Source organism: Channa argus, chromosome 15 (genome assembly GCF_033026475.1).
Source record: "Channa argus isolate prfri chromosome 15, Channa argus male v1.0, whole genome shotgun sequence".
In the NCBI taxonomy this organism is placed as follows: domain Eukaryota; kingdom Metazoa; phylum Chordata; class Actinopteri; order Anabantiformes; family Channidae; genus Channa; species Channa argus.
Genome location: NC_090211.1, coordinates 18,482,175 through 18,499,478, shown reverse-complemented (window position 1 = coordinate 18,499,478; position 17,304 = coordinate 18,482,175). Strand labels below are relative to the sequence as shown.

The 17,304-nt window shown below is 45.4% G+C and overlaps 1 protein-coding gene across 1 annotated transcript; it reads left to right on the top strand.

Moving 5' to 3' along the window:
- The first annotated feature begins 289 nt into the window (after positions 1-289).
- LOC137100334 (sphingosine kinase 1) lies at positions 290-14,750 on the top strand. The gene is made up of 5 exons (XM_067478103.1): positions 290-903; positions 6,856-7,005; positions 9,136-9,230; positions 9,485-9,600; positions 10,721-14,750. Exons 1-5 carry the CDS (start codon positions 477-479, stop codon positions 11,628-11,630), a joined length of 1,698 nt encoding a protein of 565 aa, XP_067334204.1. The 5' UTR covers positions 290-476; the 3' UTR covers positions 11,631-14,750.
- The last annotated feature ends 2,554 nt before the right edge of the window (positions 14,751-17,304 follow it).

Sequence of the window (17,304 nt, the reverse complement as noted above, 5' to 3'; positions counted from 1 at the left end):
AAAACACTTTTGTCAGAATAATAAAAAAAAAAAAACTATTTTCATTTTGTTCACTATTTAAAGTAAACATAATGGGGATCAAGTTTGTGTGGTCTATTTTTTAAATTTTGCCCAAACAGGATTTTTGCCCTAACGGTGCTTTTTTTGTTTGTTTGTTTGTTTGTTTGTTTGTTTGTTTTTTTGTTTGGGTTTTTTTGTTTTAATAACATAGTTGTTTTTTTAAGTAATGAACTGTTTTATCCCAGATTGCACCATGATACTTGTGGGCCTGACATGATCTTTCCAGTGGGCAGCAGTTGGAGCCATCGGCTCCATCACTGCCGTTTCCCCTTTCGGTCACTAGGGAGAGACTCTGACCTGGAAAAGCTGCTGTTATCAGACTCGGGAGTTCCGCGCCAGGCTGGTACGAGCACAGTCTCCACCGCTCTCTCCATCCGCATACCGGCCCGCGGGACTCGTCGCACTCTCCACCTGGGATGGAGAAAGACGCTTCAGAACCGGAGCCATCCCGCCAGCGGAACGGGTTCGTGGGCGTGCTGTACGGGGAGTTCACCGACATGCTCAACGACAGGGTCCGGTACTCGGTGAGCTTGACGGAGAGCGCCCTGACCATCCAGAGGATCTCCTCCTCGCCCGGCCGGACCAAGGTGGTTTTCAACTTGACGGACTGCGTCGGTTGCCGGGCGTACAGAGGGCCGGACAGCTCGGACGTGGGCGCCTACTTCACAGCTTATTTCTACCCGTTCAAGAGGCGCTGGATGAGCGCCGGTGTGGCCCGCCAGAGAGTGGAGCAGTGTTTTCGGGTCGCGCTGGTCCAGGACCCGCTCGCCAACCTGCACGAAGCCGAGAGGTGGGCTCATGCCATCAGGGACGCATCAGCGCTGCAGGCGTCCCGGAGAGACGGTGAGCAATGGGTGCCGTTATTATACAAGGAGATTTCAGAACAGATTTCCACAAGCAACTTTGTGTCGTTCAAATTTGCTGTAACGTACAACAAGCCGGGTATGTAGTAGTATTTTTATCTACGGGGAAATACTACCAAAAGCCGAGCATGACACCTTCCCCTTTGTTTTCATATGACAAAAGTGATTGTAGGGACTCATTTAAAGTAGGCCAATCTGTAAATAGGCTGATCTGACTCTTAAATCCCACGTGAAGGTCCGACTTCCTGCTGCTCAAATCAGGTTGGGCACGGAGGACACGCACACCTTCCACCTGAATCCCGCTCTACCTGCCACGAAACGTGATCTACCTGCCAGCAGCAATTACAGTTGCCTCATTCCTTCAAACAGCCCAAGCCAGTGTGTGTGTGTGTGTGTGTGCTGTAAACACACACATATAAAACTGATCACTTAAGTAGTTGGGATTTTAACTCATCCTCCAGTGCTCTGGCTTCATTATCCCTCCACAGTAAATTCCCACTGAGATTTTAGCGTTGATGGGTGGAAGAATCACATCAAAACAAATGGCTCTTTTTCCTCCTTCTCTGCAGCAGCTACGACTAATTAGGTCTCATCGTGTCTGACTCTGTTCAAAATGCAGATTGTTCTCAGGTTCCTCTGTTTTCTACTCTCATTAGCTTCTTTGCACTCCGCCCTGGTATACAATGAGACTGTGATTAACATGAGCACAATATGGGTACAAGTGTTGCTGCAGCTAATTACTTCTATCATTCATTTGTGAGTAAGCGGTGATACTCGCAGATGATGGAACGTGATGTTTCTGTTTATTTTTAGGAGATAAAATTCAGAATTCACCGTGGCAGGTCGGATGATATCCTTTTCTTAACACAGAAATATTTAACTGACTAAAATATAAAGCAGGCGTGAGCTCCTGGGCAGTCAGAGCTGTTTCGAAGGGGGGATATTAGATTTGGCAGTGACTAATTTGGAATGCTGGTTGCCAAACATGGGGGCAAATGTTGAGGTCGCCCCCCTCTGCCTCTAGGTGTATAGAGGGAACATCCAGCCTTGGTTTGCAGCCAGCAAGACTTTGGGTTTTAGCCCTTCACGCCATGGTAGACAGGAGGGCAGATGGTAACCCACCCCCTCCCCCTTCACCACCACCATCCTCTCACTGGACTCATCAGAGAGCTCCAGCTTTGGAAAGCATACATCCGAATCAACCAGCTCCTCCATCTCCATAGTTTGTAGCCTCTCATTCCACATTTTCCTGCCTTTTTTTTTTTTTTTTTTCAAGTGGCTGGTGATGTGATCACATCATTAATTTATAAGCTTGATTTAGCATCCCAGATCCAGGCCAGCCAATAATTCAGTATTTAGTAGAATATATTAGGAGTTTTAAATGAGGAATTTTGTGCTAATGGATGCGGCAGAATTCCAGCTTCACTGCCTTGGTACAGAGGCTGTCTGAAAGTCCGTGTGAGTCACTAATCCACACGGCGTATTTACCCCCTGAGTTAATTGCATGTCATCTCATCTGGCATTGCAGATGGAAAGGTTGGATTGAAAGTGCAATTCAATCCAAGATTGGCATTTAGGCAGAGAGCTACGAGAGCCGTGACGCACAAAGCGTAAAGGGAACAAACGTGAAATGGAACATGTGGACATCTGGTTCACAGTGACTTTGAAACTCTGCTAATTTAGTGTCCTTCAGTTCAGGTGCTGAAGTCTTATCAGACCAAAAGTCACACAGGGTTTGTTTTCTCGCTGCGGGTTCGTTGGACTGAATGAGTCCTAAATAATGAAGTGAATACACTATGATACAGTTGAGCCCACGTTAATGGTCTGCTAAACCAGTGGGGTTGCATGCAAAGGACTGTGGTGATGCTTACTTGCTTTGACGTCTCCTACTACTGGCTGCCTGCGTTGCTGCTGGCTGTGTTCTTCTCTTGCTGTTCAAACAGCTGGTCGAGGCCAGTTACACAGTTAACATTTACACATTGTGTAATTTGACATTCTCCTGATCTTATTTGTGCAAGAGATCGTGGAATCCGTACTTTTCCAAAGCTTCACAGAACATCTCCCACTGGTGTCTGGCTGATCTTTGCACGCGTGTGCCAACACGTATCGCCAGTAAAGGGAGGGAGGGAAGGAGCTGCGGCGTGCTCAGCTCCCACACAATCAGTCAGGTGTGTGTCTGTCAGTGTGTGAGCACTCCCCCCGCCCCCACCCACCCCTCCGGGCACAGCTGAAGCCTCCGTGGCTTCTTCAGTGAAAGAGACAAGAGCTGAATGCGTCACCCGGCGACCTCTCACCCCAACCGGCATCTTAGTCCCTCCGGAGCCTTTGTCCTCCTCTCTGTGACACATGGCTGTGATGGCTTGTCAGCGCCTCTCCTCCCAGCCCCCCGGCGATGCCTCGGTGGGCAGCAGTGTTTACAGTCTTCATACGTCCTCCCTTTCTCTCCACTAAACATTCGGCCAACCCTGGAATGCAGTTTGTTTGCAGACATGTCAGTCGAGTCTGCTTATGGCGTCTCACCTGAACAAGACAGCTTTCACCGGGTTGCCTGCATATTTGCTTCTCCTCCAGGAGTTTCCTTGAATGGTTTCACGTTCTGATGAGTCCCACCTGTGCTGCAGTATGTGACACTGAATGCCCATCACATCTTTAGTAATTTACTGTTTTTGTACATATTCTTGACACTTGTGGCAATGAGATGGGAAGTCGTCACTGTCAGCTCGGCACTTTGAAGCTCTGAGACGTTCTGTCTGCCTGTTGCCTCTCTGCTATGTCTGTGTTCACCCACTTGTAACTGTGAAATAGACACGCTGCACTTGAAAGTTGGCCTGTCGGTGCACTGGACACAGTGTGCCCACAGGTATCTTCACATCGCAGAGGGATTTCGCAAACACCCTCACACCCTTCATCTGTTATCCTGTCACATACACACACACACACACTGGATAGATATGCATGCAGACACAGTCCAGTAGGACTGTCTGGGAGGCGTCTGTTTTCAGAGACAAGATGTGAGGTCAGTGCACTGAAACAAGCGATGGGCATTAATCAATACCGCTGCAACCAGAGCTGCATTGATTTCTGGAGCGTATTATTGGTTAGAAGGTTAAAAAGCTTCACATTATTTAATTTTTGCACTTGTTTATTCCACCTCTCGGTGTTTCGTCGGGAAAGCATTTACTCCAGCGGAGCTGAACGTGTTCATTTACGCGTACGGCTACAACTGACGACTCCCTGCGCGTAATCAGCCTTTTAGCAGTTCATAGTTAACCATGCACGAACAGATAAACATCCACAAATCTTTGTACAACGGTGCTCAACAGTAAAGTGACATACAACTTTGTATTCATGCTCCACCCTTTTTAGACTAAACGGTTACTTGGCTGAGGCCATCATTTGCCATCTGACACACTTAGTATTTCATTTGTTCGGTAATTTGGTTTATGGCTGGTGGTGCTCACCGCCTCACGGCTACAAGGTCAGAATCAGGCTGTGGCCTTCCTGTGCGCGTTTCCTCCGGTTTCCATGGCACATGGCACCTGCTAAATATCGGCATGTCCATTTGCATTGTCAGTGTTTAGTTCAAAGCCCCCTTGTGTCTAAGTGAAGCCACTTATAGACTTGTTTTCTTCCTACTCCCAGCTTTTGTTGTAATTGTACGATTTAGTAACAGTTTCCTTTAATATGGCGTTGATCAGAGATGGCGTGCTTCTGGCTCCAAGGCTCCCTGTTGCTTGTGCTGTTGATTATTAATTATTAAAGTTACATCTTATACCACAATCATGTTCCATTAGCTCCCCTCGTGTTATCTTCATTCATTATCTTTACAATTGGGATTATATTTATTAATTAGGATATGTACAAAGAGTTAGGGCGTTCTGACAGAATTCTCACCTTTACCTGGTTATTAAAAAAAGCATTACATGAAAAGCGATTTTTATTCTATTCTGTTTGAGTTCAGTTCAGCAATTATGACAAAGGAACATTTATTCTTGTTTGGTTTAGGTGACATAAAGGAAACTTCCCTTTCAGTGGCTTAAGCGTGTTCAGCTCAGCACACTTGACTGCTAAACCCAAATCGAAAGCTCTGTCATTGCCAAAAGCTGGTTTCCACTGTATTCTGGATGTGTAGAGAAGACCTTTTGTGTCTGAAAACCACATTGTGCTCTGATGAAAGTTAAAAAAACAATGGCCACCCTGTGTGGGTGAATGGAGGCAGAGTTTGGCATGTGCCTGTGTGTTTTTGCACTCTCGCCTCACACGCTTCCAGGTGGGTTCGCGCCTCTTTCTGTGGGATATTTTTGTACCTTCTATCATCATAGGCCAAATGAGGTGGCGTGTGTCACACGTACAGTGTTGGAAACAGAGGCTCCGATCATTAGAGAAGAATGATGATGATGTTAGTGAGCCAGAAAATGCCATTGATTCATTGGTATTTTAAGCAATGGAATCTAAGCACCCATCGCATTTTGTGCTTCTGATATTTCTGTCTGCCTGATACCATAGTCAGTATCATCTGCAGCCAGATCAGGTGGAAACTAATACTGAAGTTTCTCTCCTCAGCAACACAAAATAGAATGATTTCTTTTTTTGTCCTCTCTGAATGATCTGATATGGTTTCCTGTGAGTCTGTGTCGGCTATAAAAGGTCAAGAGCGTCTGCTGCAAAATCCACCTCCTCAGGGGGAAGTTCTCTCTAAATGGACTTTTTAAAGACTGTATTCTTTTAGCAGCCAGTCGCTAAATCTGAGAATCCCGCATAAACACATTGCTCATTAATAAAAAAAAGTTTCTTTTGAAGCACTGAGATTATTTGATTGTGATTACATTGTGTTGTGATTGTGACCTTCAAGATGTGAGGTGGTAGCGCTAATCACCCCACCACCATGGAGCCCTGTGTAATAAACATAAGCTATATAAGATATAATTAGTGTCCTTTGACAATATTGATTCCTCTGGACAGTTTCAAATCTTTATGCTAACAAGCCACTGGTTGGAGACACAGCAGTGATGTCAATCTTCGGATCTTACTCTCTCCAAGAAATAAGCACATTTCCTTAACTGGCACTTTGTGTAAGGCCAACCATCTTTACCATTTGTTTTTTCATGAACCAACTGAGCTCTTAGCTTCACTCATTTTGTCTGAAAAACGATTATAAGTTACATAAGTAAATCAGCAAAACTGTGCTTAACTAATGGGCAGATCCCCATTCCGTTAACTGATCAAAGTCTTTTACTGGACTAACACACACACCCTCATTGTAAACCAGTTGGGGATTGGCCACTGCAGCTGATCGGGCAGTTTTAAAAACCGCATCACAACAAGATAGTTGTAACGTTTTTTGTCTTTAAAATCTGTTATTTCCTATGAATGTTATCTCTATGAATAACATAATTTTACTAACGTGAGAAGAGTCTGAGGATGATCTCTTCATGAACATCCCTGTGAACTGGGTAGAAAGGGCCTATAAGATGTAAGAGGCTTATATTATTTAAAATAATAAAGCACTGGACACATTAACCCATTTAATCCTCCATCGCGTCTGTTCCTTGCATCCTTCCGTGTAACTTTAGTGGCAGGGACTAAGATGCAAAACATGGTGCAACTAAAGGAAAGGTGGATGCCATTAAAGGAACTGCGATGTACTCGAGAGTAATCAGTTAGGTGTAGCCATTATACTATGTCTTCGTTTGACAGAGTCACGCGAGAGTATGAATAACATGTCACAGAACTGCTATACATAATCTGTAAAATCCCAGTAAAGCGTCTGTAAGCCGCACGTCACATTACCATTAAGCACCACCCATCTGAAGGCCGTCGCAGCCTTTAACTGTTACATGCTCAGAGTCATTAGAATGAGAGAGGACCTCCTGTCTTCTTGCTTCATCTCTGTCGCTGCCTTCGCTCACGTCCACCTCTCTGTCTGTCTCAGGTGTGATGTACACAGAGGTGCGTCGGCCTTGCAGGGTCATGATCCTTGTGAACCCTCACAGCGGGCGTGGCCAGGCTCTCCAGCTCTTCACCGGCCACGTGCAGGGCATGCTCACCGAGGCCGCTGTTCCCTACACGCTCGTCATCACAGGTCAGTAGCATTTCATACACACAGGCCTCCTTCTTCCCAAGGTCATCGGGACATGAAATAGATTTGAGGGGGCTTAAACATTCAAATTCCCATTTCGTGGACAGATTGTGAAGGCCCTCTAGCCTCCGCTATAGATGCGGCCACATGGGCATCAGCATGTTCTTTCAGTAATCCATCCATGGGCACAATCACAGGAAGAACTAGGTCATTGTGCCACACACACTTAAGATGGCATAACCATCGTATGAACAAACCTTTAGTCTCTGCAGCAGTTGCGCTCCCTCTTATGCATCATTCATGTAATCAGTAATCCCAAAGCCACATATTCAGGGCTCAAACAAAAATCTGGATGAAGATTGGTTTCATTTCATTCCACCCCCCCCACCCCCCCAGCTGCTCCACATTCTTCATGAGTTGCTGGCAGCTTTTTGTGACCTTAAACAATGTCTTGTCTTAGTTAGTTGCTGTCATCAGGGAGGGAGGACTCTGAACTCTATGTGACCCCTCTCTGAAAACCAAGGAGCTGCTGGAGATGCCAAAAGTTTGTAGCAAAGTGCCTCGTTTATTTTTCAAGCTTTAAATTTTACCTTCTCTCCACTCCACCCTGCACCCCGCTTGGCAGCCTCGGCTTGGCACCTACATCTCCGATACAACTCAAGTTGAGATGAAGTATGGCAGCACAGGGCGACAGAGATGAACTGTGTTTGTTTATTTGAGCAAAAGTGCTGATGCACTTGCAAGGTTGCGAAGACTCCTGGGACTTGAAGGGAGGTCAGCAGCTGGAATGTGATGAAAAAAGAGACCCGGGCCAAAAAGGAGTTGAGCAGAACAGAAAGGGGAGAAGACATTAGGGGTCGCCGAGGGTGGAGGACTTGCTTACGGTTGCCAGTCAGCTGTGACGACGAATAGATTAACTGGCACAGCCCACTTACACGGCACATTGCTCCTTGATGAATGTATCACACAGTCTTCGCCTGAGGAAGGACATGTACCAGTGGAGGCTCCTCTTGTGTCAGCGTGTACATTTTACATACTGAATGAAGCATCCAGTGTAGCGAGCCTTATCTTCACCTGCGTTGACCTCTGAAGAAGGCAGTGGAGTGTGTCACTTGGAGGAAGGTGCTGCATTTGAAATGAAACTATTTTAATTTAGAGATGTTTTTTTTTTTTTTTTTAAGGACGTGTCAGTGCATTTCCTTAACAGAGCCTTCATCTTTGCAGCATAAACAAGAAACCGCGAACACTTTAGGCTGATGACCCTTTGCATAAGGGAGTAGCTACAGTAGGAAGTAGAGCCTCAGCCCCAGCAGGCTCAAAGAGCTGAGTCAGCTGTGCAGTGCAGTTACTCCCTCTGCTTCTTGTCTGTCAACACAGCCCTGCATCACCACCACCAGCAAACAGCAAACGCACAGCAGCAACATGAGGAGGCCCAAGAGAGTGTGTGTGTGGGAATTGGGGGGCAGGGGCAGAGGTGGAGCAAAGTGAAAGGAAAGGGAGGGGCAATAAGTTGTGTTTACTTCAGTTGTGTCCTGGATCGATGCTTTAGCTGGAGCGGAACAATATTTCCTTGATGATTGCAGCGCATCAATACTCGCAGACTTATTATCTGTCTGCTGTCGGCCTTCCTCTCTCTAAAAAGCCGCCTCCGCTCTCTCTTGCACATGCACCACGACACTGGGGGAAATCTCCGGCGGTAGGACTGTAGACTTTTACTGCTGGCAGGAGGCGCCCACAGAGACCCCCTGCAGAGAGGCCCACTCAAGGACGCTGCCAATAAAACTAGGCTGAACAAATAGCCCAGTCCTCCACCAGCACATTAACCAACACACACGCCTACTAAAAGCTTTATACACACACACACACACGCACGTGCAGATATTTGTCAGTCACAGATGTTTGCTGGTCGTCTAAGCTGCCTTGAAGCTGTTGAGTAGCCACTTGATGGGCTAATGTGAAATGTCTGGTCCAATGGGGGGAAATTGAATCTCTTTTCTGCCTAATCTCACTGATCCTGCCCCAGAGGCTGAATCTTTCTCCGTGTTTTGATTTGGTCAGTTCGTGCTACATTTTCCATTCTGTTCTGGTCTCTTGATTTTAATAATTTTCTGTCTTATGTCTTTCGTCCTTCAGAGCATCAGAACCACGCACGGGAGCTGGTGAGGAAGGTGGACCTGTCACAGTGGGACGCCCTGGTTATCATGTCTGGAGACGGGCTGCTGTTTGAGGTGCTGTGACTTTATTCAGCCTCGCTGTGGTTCATAGTGAGAAGATCGTCAGTAAATCACAGATGGAAATTTACCGAACTTGCTCAGTCACTTTCTATTTTTTAGCTCTATTTTGTTTCACTAATTTTAATAGTTTTAAAACTGATGACGGACAGAATTTTTTTGAAGATACTCTAGTCATTGTGTGGTGGTTAGTTTGGGGACTTGTGGACAATGGTCTGATTATGTTTTTCTACTTGCTCTTTGTCATTTAGGTGATAAATGGCCTGATGGAGCGAGAGGACTGGCAAGAGGCCATCCAGACCCCCCTGGGTATTCTACCAGGGGGCTCAGGCAACGCCCTGGCTGCCTCCATCCACCACTACTCACAGTAAGTCCGTCCATTAATGAGTCATTTAAATGCATGGACTAACGGCAAAGAGGAACCGTCCTCAGTCCCCCCAAAAAAGAACGATTTATCTCCTTTCTGTGTAATTATACCAAGGGCTGACTGGGCACATCATTGCTCTTGAGGGAGGAGGGACAGTGGAGCAGACTGAAACCGTTTGCTGTGCAGCAGGAGGTCATTTCAGGCTGCTGATAACTCTCAAAGGAAGGATGTAATGGGTTTAGAAACTGGCACATTATGAGTGATTATAGTCCAGGGTGCAGCCGCAGAGCCAGTCACCCGACAAGGCGTCCAGGGTATCGTCTCCATCTGCTGGTCGGTTACTGGCAGCAGAATAACAAACAATATTTTATCTGTCAAAGCAGAGTTGTAACTTGTGCACACAAGCTGCCGGTGTGGCCAAGATTTAAAGAAACGCTGGCCCCCAGGTTCTAAGCCAAACATGAAGCTAAACCAGAGATGGATATGTAGTAAATGTTACTATTCCAAGTGTAGCATTGATAGAAATGCTAGTATGGCTTATGGGATCAACATGTTTGCAGAGATTATGATTATGCTGGCATGCTGATGTGAGGGTTTTGCAGCGACACAGACCCTGTTTACTCTTGCTTTTAAAGTGCGTCTTGGGTGAATGAATCAGCCAAGGTGGACAGCGGAGACAGGTCACCACTTAGACCCGTCCGTATACATCTGTCACCGCGTTCAGACTTTTTTACTGCTGCTCCTTTTTCGCTAATATATGACACAGCTGGACCGTCAACAAGCCCAAGCGCTGGATCCACCTAGCCTGCCATCAAAGCGGCATGAGGGGGTCGCATGGGCCATCTAAGCCGGCAGAGGGAGGGAGGGGGGGGTCATATAGGCCGTTGCATTCTTACCCTAACAACCACAATGTCCTGCACTGATGACGTGTTTTTTATGTCACATTGTTATTGGGGAACATTATCAGGTACACATGGGTCCCAGACCACCTTGACAAGTGTTCTAAGTGATGGGATGTTTGCACTTTTATTTAGCACGGTCCACTGTTAATTGAATAAAAAAAAAATATATATATATATATATATATATATATAATAATTATAAATATGTTTGAATTCAGGTCGCCTCCAGCATGGAATGAGGAGCTACTGTTGAGCTGTGGTTTCATGCTGTGCAAAGGTCTGGTTGGTTCTTTGGACCTGGTGTCGATCCACTTGGCCTCTCGGCGGCGACTATTCTCCTTCCTCTCATTGGCCTGGGGCTTCGTGGCTGACGTTGACATCGAGAGTGAGAAGTACCGCCATGTTGGAGCCATCCGTTTCCTGATGGGCACCCTGGTCCGTCTGGCCTCCCTCAGAGTCTATCAAGGCAGGTTAGCATATCTGCCAGTCAAGGAGGCACCCAAGCTTCCAAAAGGGAGTATCAAGGCTCACCTCGAACCCTCCACCCCCAACCACCCTTCACTCTGTTCCTCCCTTCCTTGTCAGTTCGTTCCCAACTCCTCTCCGAGCCAAAACTCTCTACACAATCGTAAGAGCACAAACTCCAACCAAAACACCATCAGTAACTCCTCCAACAACGCTATCACCACCAAGAGATCCGAGACGCAGAGTGATGGAAAGACCAGCGCCCTGGTGGACTCTCTGCTTCCTGAGCTGGACCAGCCAGTCCCAGAGAGCTGGACAGTGGTCAAGGAGGAGGACTTCGTCTTAGTGCTGGCTGTTTACCAGTCTCACATTGCTGAGGACCTGTGGGCAGTGCCCGGTGCGATGGCAGACGATGGGCTGATTCATCTGTTCTATGTGACGGCTGGAATCTCCCGTCCAGCTCTCCTGCGTCTCTTCCTCGCAATGGAAAAGGGCGCCCACTTGGCATCCGGGTGTCCGCACCTGGTTTACGAGAAGGTGAAGGCTCTGCGGCTGGAGCCCATCACTCCGCACGGCATGATCTCTGTGGACGGAGAGATGGTGGAGTACGGGCCCGTTCAAGCTCAAATCCACCCGGGACTGGCCAGGCTCGTATGTGGATGAACCTGGATTATCATAATCTCTCTCTGGCTGTAGAGCTTTCCAGTTCGGCTTTTATACTCAGTGTTGATTTCGTGATGTGTGCTGTGTTTTCAGAAGTGCCAAAGATATTTTATCAACCTTAAGAAATTCTATTTTTCTAAAAGAACAACGATCCTATTTTTATGGAAATGCCATCCACCTCCTCATTCTCTCAATGTTTAATTCAGGGTCAACGTCATGGATGTTTGCTCTTGCTGCTGGCTGGTCCCAGCTTCAACCAAGAAAGAGGGATTGTCTGCGTGCGTGTTTGTGTATATTCGTGTGCAGTGCGTTGTGTGCGTCGGGAGCTTTGGTACATTGTGTAATCTGCTGTCAGAGCTCTGAAACGTGACATATGTGAAGCACATCCTCCTCTTGTAGTCCTCTAGAGAAACTATCCCCCTTGACCCACTGTACTACACTATCCCCCCTCCCCAGCCTGAAGAGGTGAAGAGGAGGGATACATGGAGAGATTTGATGGTAGAAAATCTTTAATCTTTGTGTTGTTTTTATAAAATCTATATTAAAAACAATGCCAGATCTAGTCATACTGAGCATTAGCAGTGGATTTGAACCCATTGCCCCTTTTGAGTGTGTGTGTGTGTGTCTGTGTGTGTAAGGTGAGGCACCTCTACCACCGGCTGTCCTACTTCCTTCTTGCCCTGCTTCATCTGCAACCATCATCCAACTGTATAAACGGGCTCCACTTGCAAGCAAACACGCATTCACACTTTCTTTTCCCCCATCAGCCCCCCCACCCCCCACCACCATTCCATATCCTCACATGCACACATATGTTCACTTGCATCTCTGCAGCACTTAGTGTGTGCGCGGGGGGGAGGGAGGGTTGCAGTCTGCTACCGTCCATATGATTCCCTCTGCTCTTGACGTTTTAAGATTGTGCTCTCTCCCTTCCTTGGTTAATGAGCCATCGCCGCCCAGCGTGTCCTTAGCGTTAGGCTTCACATCTGCAACATTCAAGTGAGCTTCAGACACATGTTAGACTGGTCGAAGCAAAGAGAGAGAGCGACGTTTCAAAAAGAAGCATCAGTCAGTGCTGCGTATTGAAGGGTCAGCTACAGGTATGCAGCAGCTGGCAATCGTCACATGGAGAGTGGGCTGTCCTTCCTGACCCCATAAACACTTCGGCTTTATCCTAGGAAACAGAACGTCAGCAGGGTAACAGAAAGTGGGTTGCTGACAGGGTAATGGGGCTCAAAGGAATGCTGCCCATCAGCTTCTCATGGGTTTGATGCACACACCCTGAGTGCAATATAGTCAATGCAGTGAGCTGACTGCTGCTTTTTCTGGACCATCTGAAGAAAGGATGAGTGATGAATTTACTGGACAGAGGTTTTTTCTATTATATATATAATGCAAACTGGAAAAAAAAAGGTCTTTAGGGACTGTAGTGCAATGTAGTAGAACAGAAGCTGAGTTATGTTCCACTTTATGCAGAAGAGAAAAAAAAAAAGCTAAACTTCGATGACATTTCTATAACATGAAAAAGTCTGTTATAGTTCATCTCCTTCTCTGTGTGTTTCCACAGAATAGTAGAATTCCTGCTCACTCACTTAACCCCCTTTCACACAGCCTGACATTCTCCTGACTTTGTCCAGAGGGGGTGTATATATGCGAGACGCTCCTGATATTGTCCGGACTGAAAACATTATGTCATTTGTTATGTAATTTTACAGGGATTAGTATTTTACAACAAATCTCACAGAGGTAGAAAGAAATAAAATATATCCCGGCATGAGAAAAAGTTAAAAAGCACATACCCATCCCACTTTCCTCACCCTTTCTCCTTAATCATTTTTGTACAGTCCCTTGATTAAAAAGTCCAAACTGCAATTCACTTGAAATTGGCCTGTGTTTCCGTGTGGTCTCCGTTTTCATTGCAGTGCCATGTTCTGCCTAGAACTTGATTTTTATATTCTGATTCTGTCATTGATGATAGTCATAACTCCAAGTGATGTACAACATGCTGAACCTTCTGCCATTACTGTATCCTCAGCATTCGGTTGCTTCGAACGCACATGTTGTGTTCTGCTAAAGTGCAGCTGCTCACGTGCACTGTTCATTATTTAATGCATAAAGTGCATCTCATGAGCGTAGAGAAAAAGCTATGCAAATGCCTCATCATGGCTGGAGTGAGGGGTCCCTCTGCTGGACCACTCACTTATTACTCATTCAACGACACGGAGGGAAGGTTTTAGCCTGGAATTTTACGTTATTCAATGCAATCTCTTCAACCTGCCACCTCGTTTCCTGCTTTTCTATTCTCAATAAGAATGCTGGATAAGCACAGATTATGACAGATAAAGCCAACGTCCAGCTCATTGTAATCTTTCATAAGAGGAGCTTTTATTCATACTTGGATAGAAACACAGCTGCAAATATTAATCATTGTCAGCATCTTGGTGTAGGGTGTTGTAACTCTGCTGTTAAATATGGTAATATACTGTTAAATAATTGTATTCCACTGGCTGCTGTAATGTGAAGCAGTGTTTTTCTTTTTTAATATATAAAACATGGTGTTAATAATTGTATTTGTAATTTCTGTCATGCCAACAGAAACTTGTGTTACACTACTAAAACAATACAAACCTCAATATAAGAAGCCCAATGATGGACGCTCTGCTTCTGTCTCGCTATTGGATCCTCACTTATTAAAGGCCTAAAATGATGAATGGTTTGGTCACGGTTTTGTGGTTTTATGTAGTGAAATGGTGTCTTTTAGTGCAGTACATCAGGGAATTTGTGTGGTAAGGTCGACTGTGTTAAACTGCCCGCGATATTAATGGTTTTATACATTTGTGTGCTGCACATTTGCAGCTTTTTATTTTGGAAAGTGCCTTTTCCCATGGTAGCAGATGGCAAAGCTGGCAATATGGGATGCTACAGAAAACACAGGTGGTGTTAACTGGTTCTCTATTTGAGGCTGAAGTCTCTGTCATGTGGGATGTTTTGACTGGGGTTTAACATCCATGAAACATTGTGACGCTCCTTGATTTTGCTGTTAATTCCTCATCTACTTAGATTTTATTGTAATTTCTAGACACCTTTTATAAATAAATAAATAAATAAAACACATTCATATAGAAAATGATTTATTCTCTGTTTATTTCAATGGCTATGGAAGATGTTCTAAGGAGATGCTTATTAGTGAAGTGTTACACGTGTGCTGCAAAGCTTGAAAACGCTGAGATGACTTTTCAATGGAAAGGACACACGTAACAAATTGGTCAAATGCTGATCAGAACAAAAAGTTTTTTAATTTGAACTAAATCCAGCAAGTAATAAATACACATGTAACAACATTCACCTTTATGTATCAAAGATTTACTAGATTAAGAAAAAGATTTACTTTGGCTTCTTTTGACAGACCTTTGTAAAAAAAGACTCAAGTGTGAATATGTGATTGCATGAAGATTCACTCCCTTTAACTCCAACTAGATCATCACCGGTGCAGCCAAGTGGTTCATGGAGTGTTGCACCGGGTCCCCAGCGGCCGAAACTCCATGGGAGAATGACTGGATCTCAGGGTCAACTGGAAGACAGTTCTATAGTCTGATGAGAGTCAAGCTGAACGTTTCACCATCAGACTAGACTGTGACTGCTAAAGAACCTGGGCGACAGTTATTAGTAGGCTCCCACTCGAACACTCACTCAGTGTTTGAGCGTGATCTGCTCTCTGCAGATTTATACCTGTGGGGTATTTCTTCCTTTTCTTATTGATGGACTTAACTGTAGGGATGTTGGAGGACTAGGAAATGTTCTTTTAATCCATCCACTGATAGTCATTCAATCATCTTTTCACAAGAAACTGTCAAACTGTAAAACTGTAAAACACAACAGTGTTTTACCGTCCAACGAAACAAACCAAGAGATTCACAAGACGTTAAGGCTGGAGGAGGACAGGTCGATCTCCCAGATACAGGTGTATTTATACTATAATTGTTTAAACCCACTGGACTCAGGTGACCTCTAGTCAGCCAACCGTGTGACTTTTAAAAGCAACTGGCTGCACTAGCGAGTTCATGTGAGTTACATTGGAGGATGAGTAATTTCTATGCAATTAGTTATGCTGAGCTTTGTGCTTTTATCTAATTTAAATGACTGTGTAGAGATCTGTCATTTTACAGATGTAAAAGTGTGATAAAAGTGTGTGTGTGTGTGTGTGTGTGTGTGTGTGTGTGTGTGTGTGTAACCTTACAGGTGTGAGGCAGGCTCCGCAAGTGCACCTCAGCTCTTCCTCCACCAGAGGGAGGAAGTGAATCACTGCTAACCTACTACTTTGGTTACTTGATATACTGTAGTTTCTGTGATGCTGTGAAAAGAAAAAAAAAGTTGAATTAACAAGTCACTCTGTGGTTTGAAGAAAAAAAACAAACCTGAAGATTTATTGCACCGGTGCTGAAGTGCACTGCATTCGTTTTGGCAAAGCACAGTAGACTCGCAGTACTAGCTGAGCACAGCTGGGGGACCTAAGTGTTTGTGTGTTACGTAGCCGCCATGAGCAGTTGTACAAACAAGTGCAGGGTTATTGTTCCACAGGAAGCCGCAGATCATTGTTGTGTGTCCTGTGTTTGTCTCAGCTGAGTCGGTCTGCATTCGCTGTCACCGAGTCCCGAGAGCCACAAACATGAGTTACAGTGAAGGTCACGGCTCCCAAATGTTATTAGGATACAGTACTAACCCTGGAACACTTTAGTGGCACTAAATGCCTTTGTCACTGTGTGCTCACTAGTGCCTGACACCATTATGCCCTTGGTGACAGACCAAGTCTCATTTTAAAGATTCCCAACACCTACACTTATATATATATACTTTGTGACTCTGATGCTGCTCCAGACTTGTGTTTCTGCTCTGCACGCAGGAGAGGACCAACACGTGGACCATTGTGAGAAATGACTTTCTAAAGGCAGAAAGCTCAAATCACCGATGAGGTAGTCACTGACCTTATCAGCCACCGCAGACACAAAGTGGTGTGATTGTCACCTCTGTGGTGCAGAGCAGTGAAAAAGCTCTGATTGAAAATAAAGCTCCCCCTTAAAAAGGTCTTCACAGGTAAACTCCATGCATAGCGAGCGTAGCGAACCTTCGGTCACATGCAATCTACACCTGTACAACAAGTTTTCTCCTGCTGCAAACTGCTGTATTAAACGTTTGGGATGGTTTCAATTTAGGCCTCACTGTTCAAGATTCAGAGCACTTTACTGATCCCATAGGGAAATTGTGTTGCCTTGTTACACCTGCTCCCCCCAAAAAAGTAGAAAAGAAAGGGAAAAAACTTCCACCAAACCGGTACAAACAAGTACAAGTACAAACTACTGATCAATAAGTAAGAAAAACCCAGCTAGAGGAGGAAACATAAATGAAATAACAACAATAGTGTTTGTCCATTTTGACCCTTCAGTCCTCGTCTTTTTTACAGGTGGGGGGTGAGTTGAACTGCTTAATGGCCACTGGGAGAGAGCGTCTCCCGTGCACTTGACTGACTTGACTGTGATCAGTCTCCTCTGTGCAGCCAGCATGCTGTAGAGTGGGTGGGAGGGATTGTCCAGGATTGACAGGAGTTTGGACAAGACACGCAGAGGGTCCAGCTCCTCCCCCAGGACAGAACCAGCCCTCCTAACCGGTTTGCTGCCCC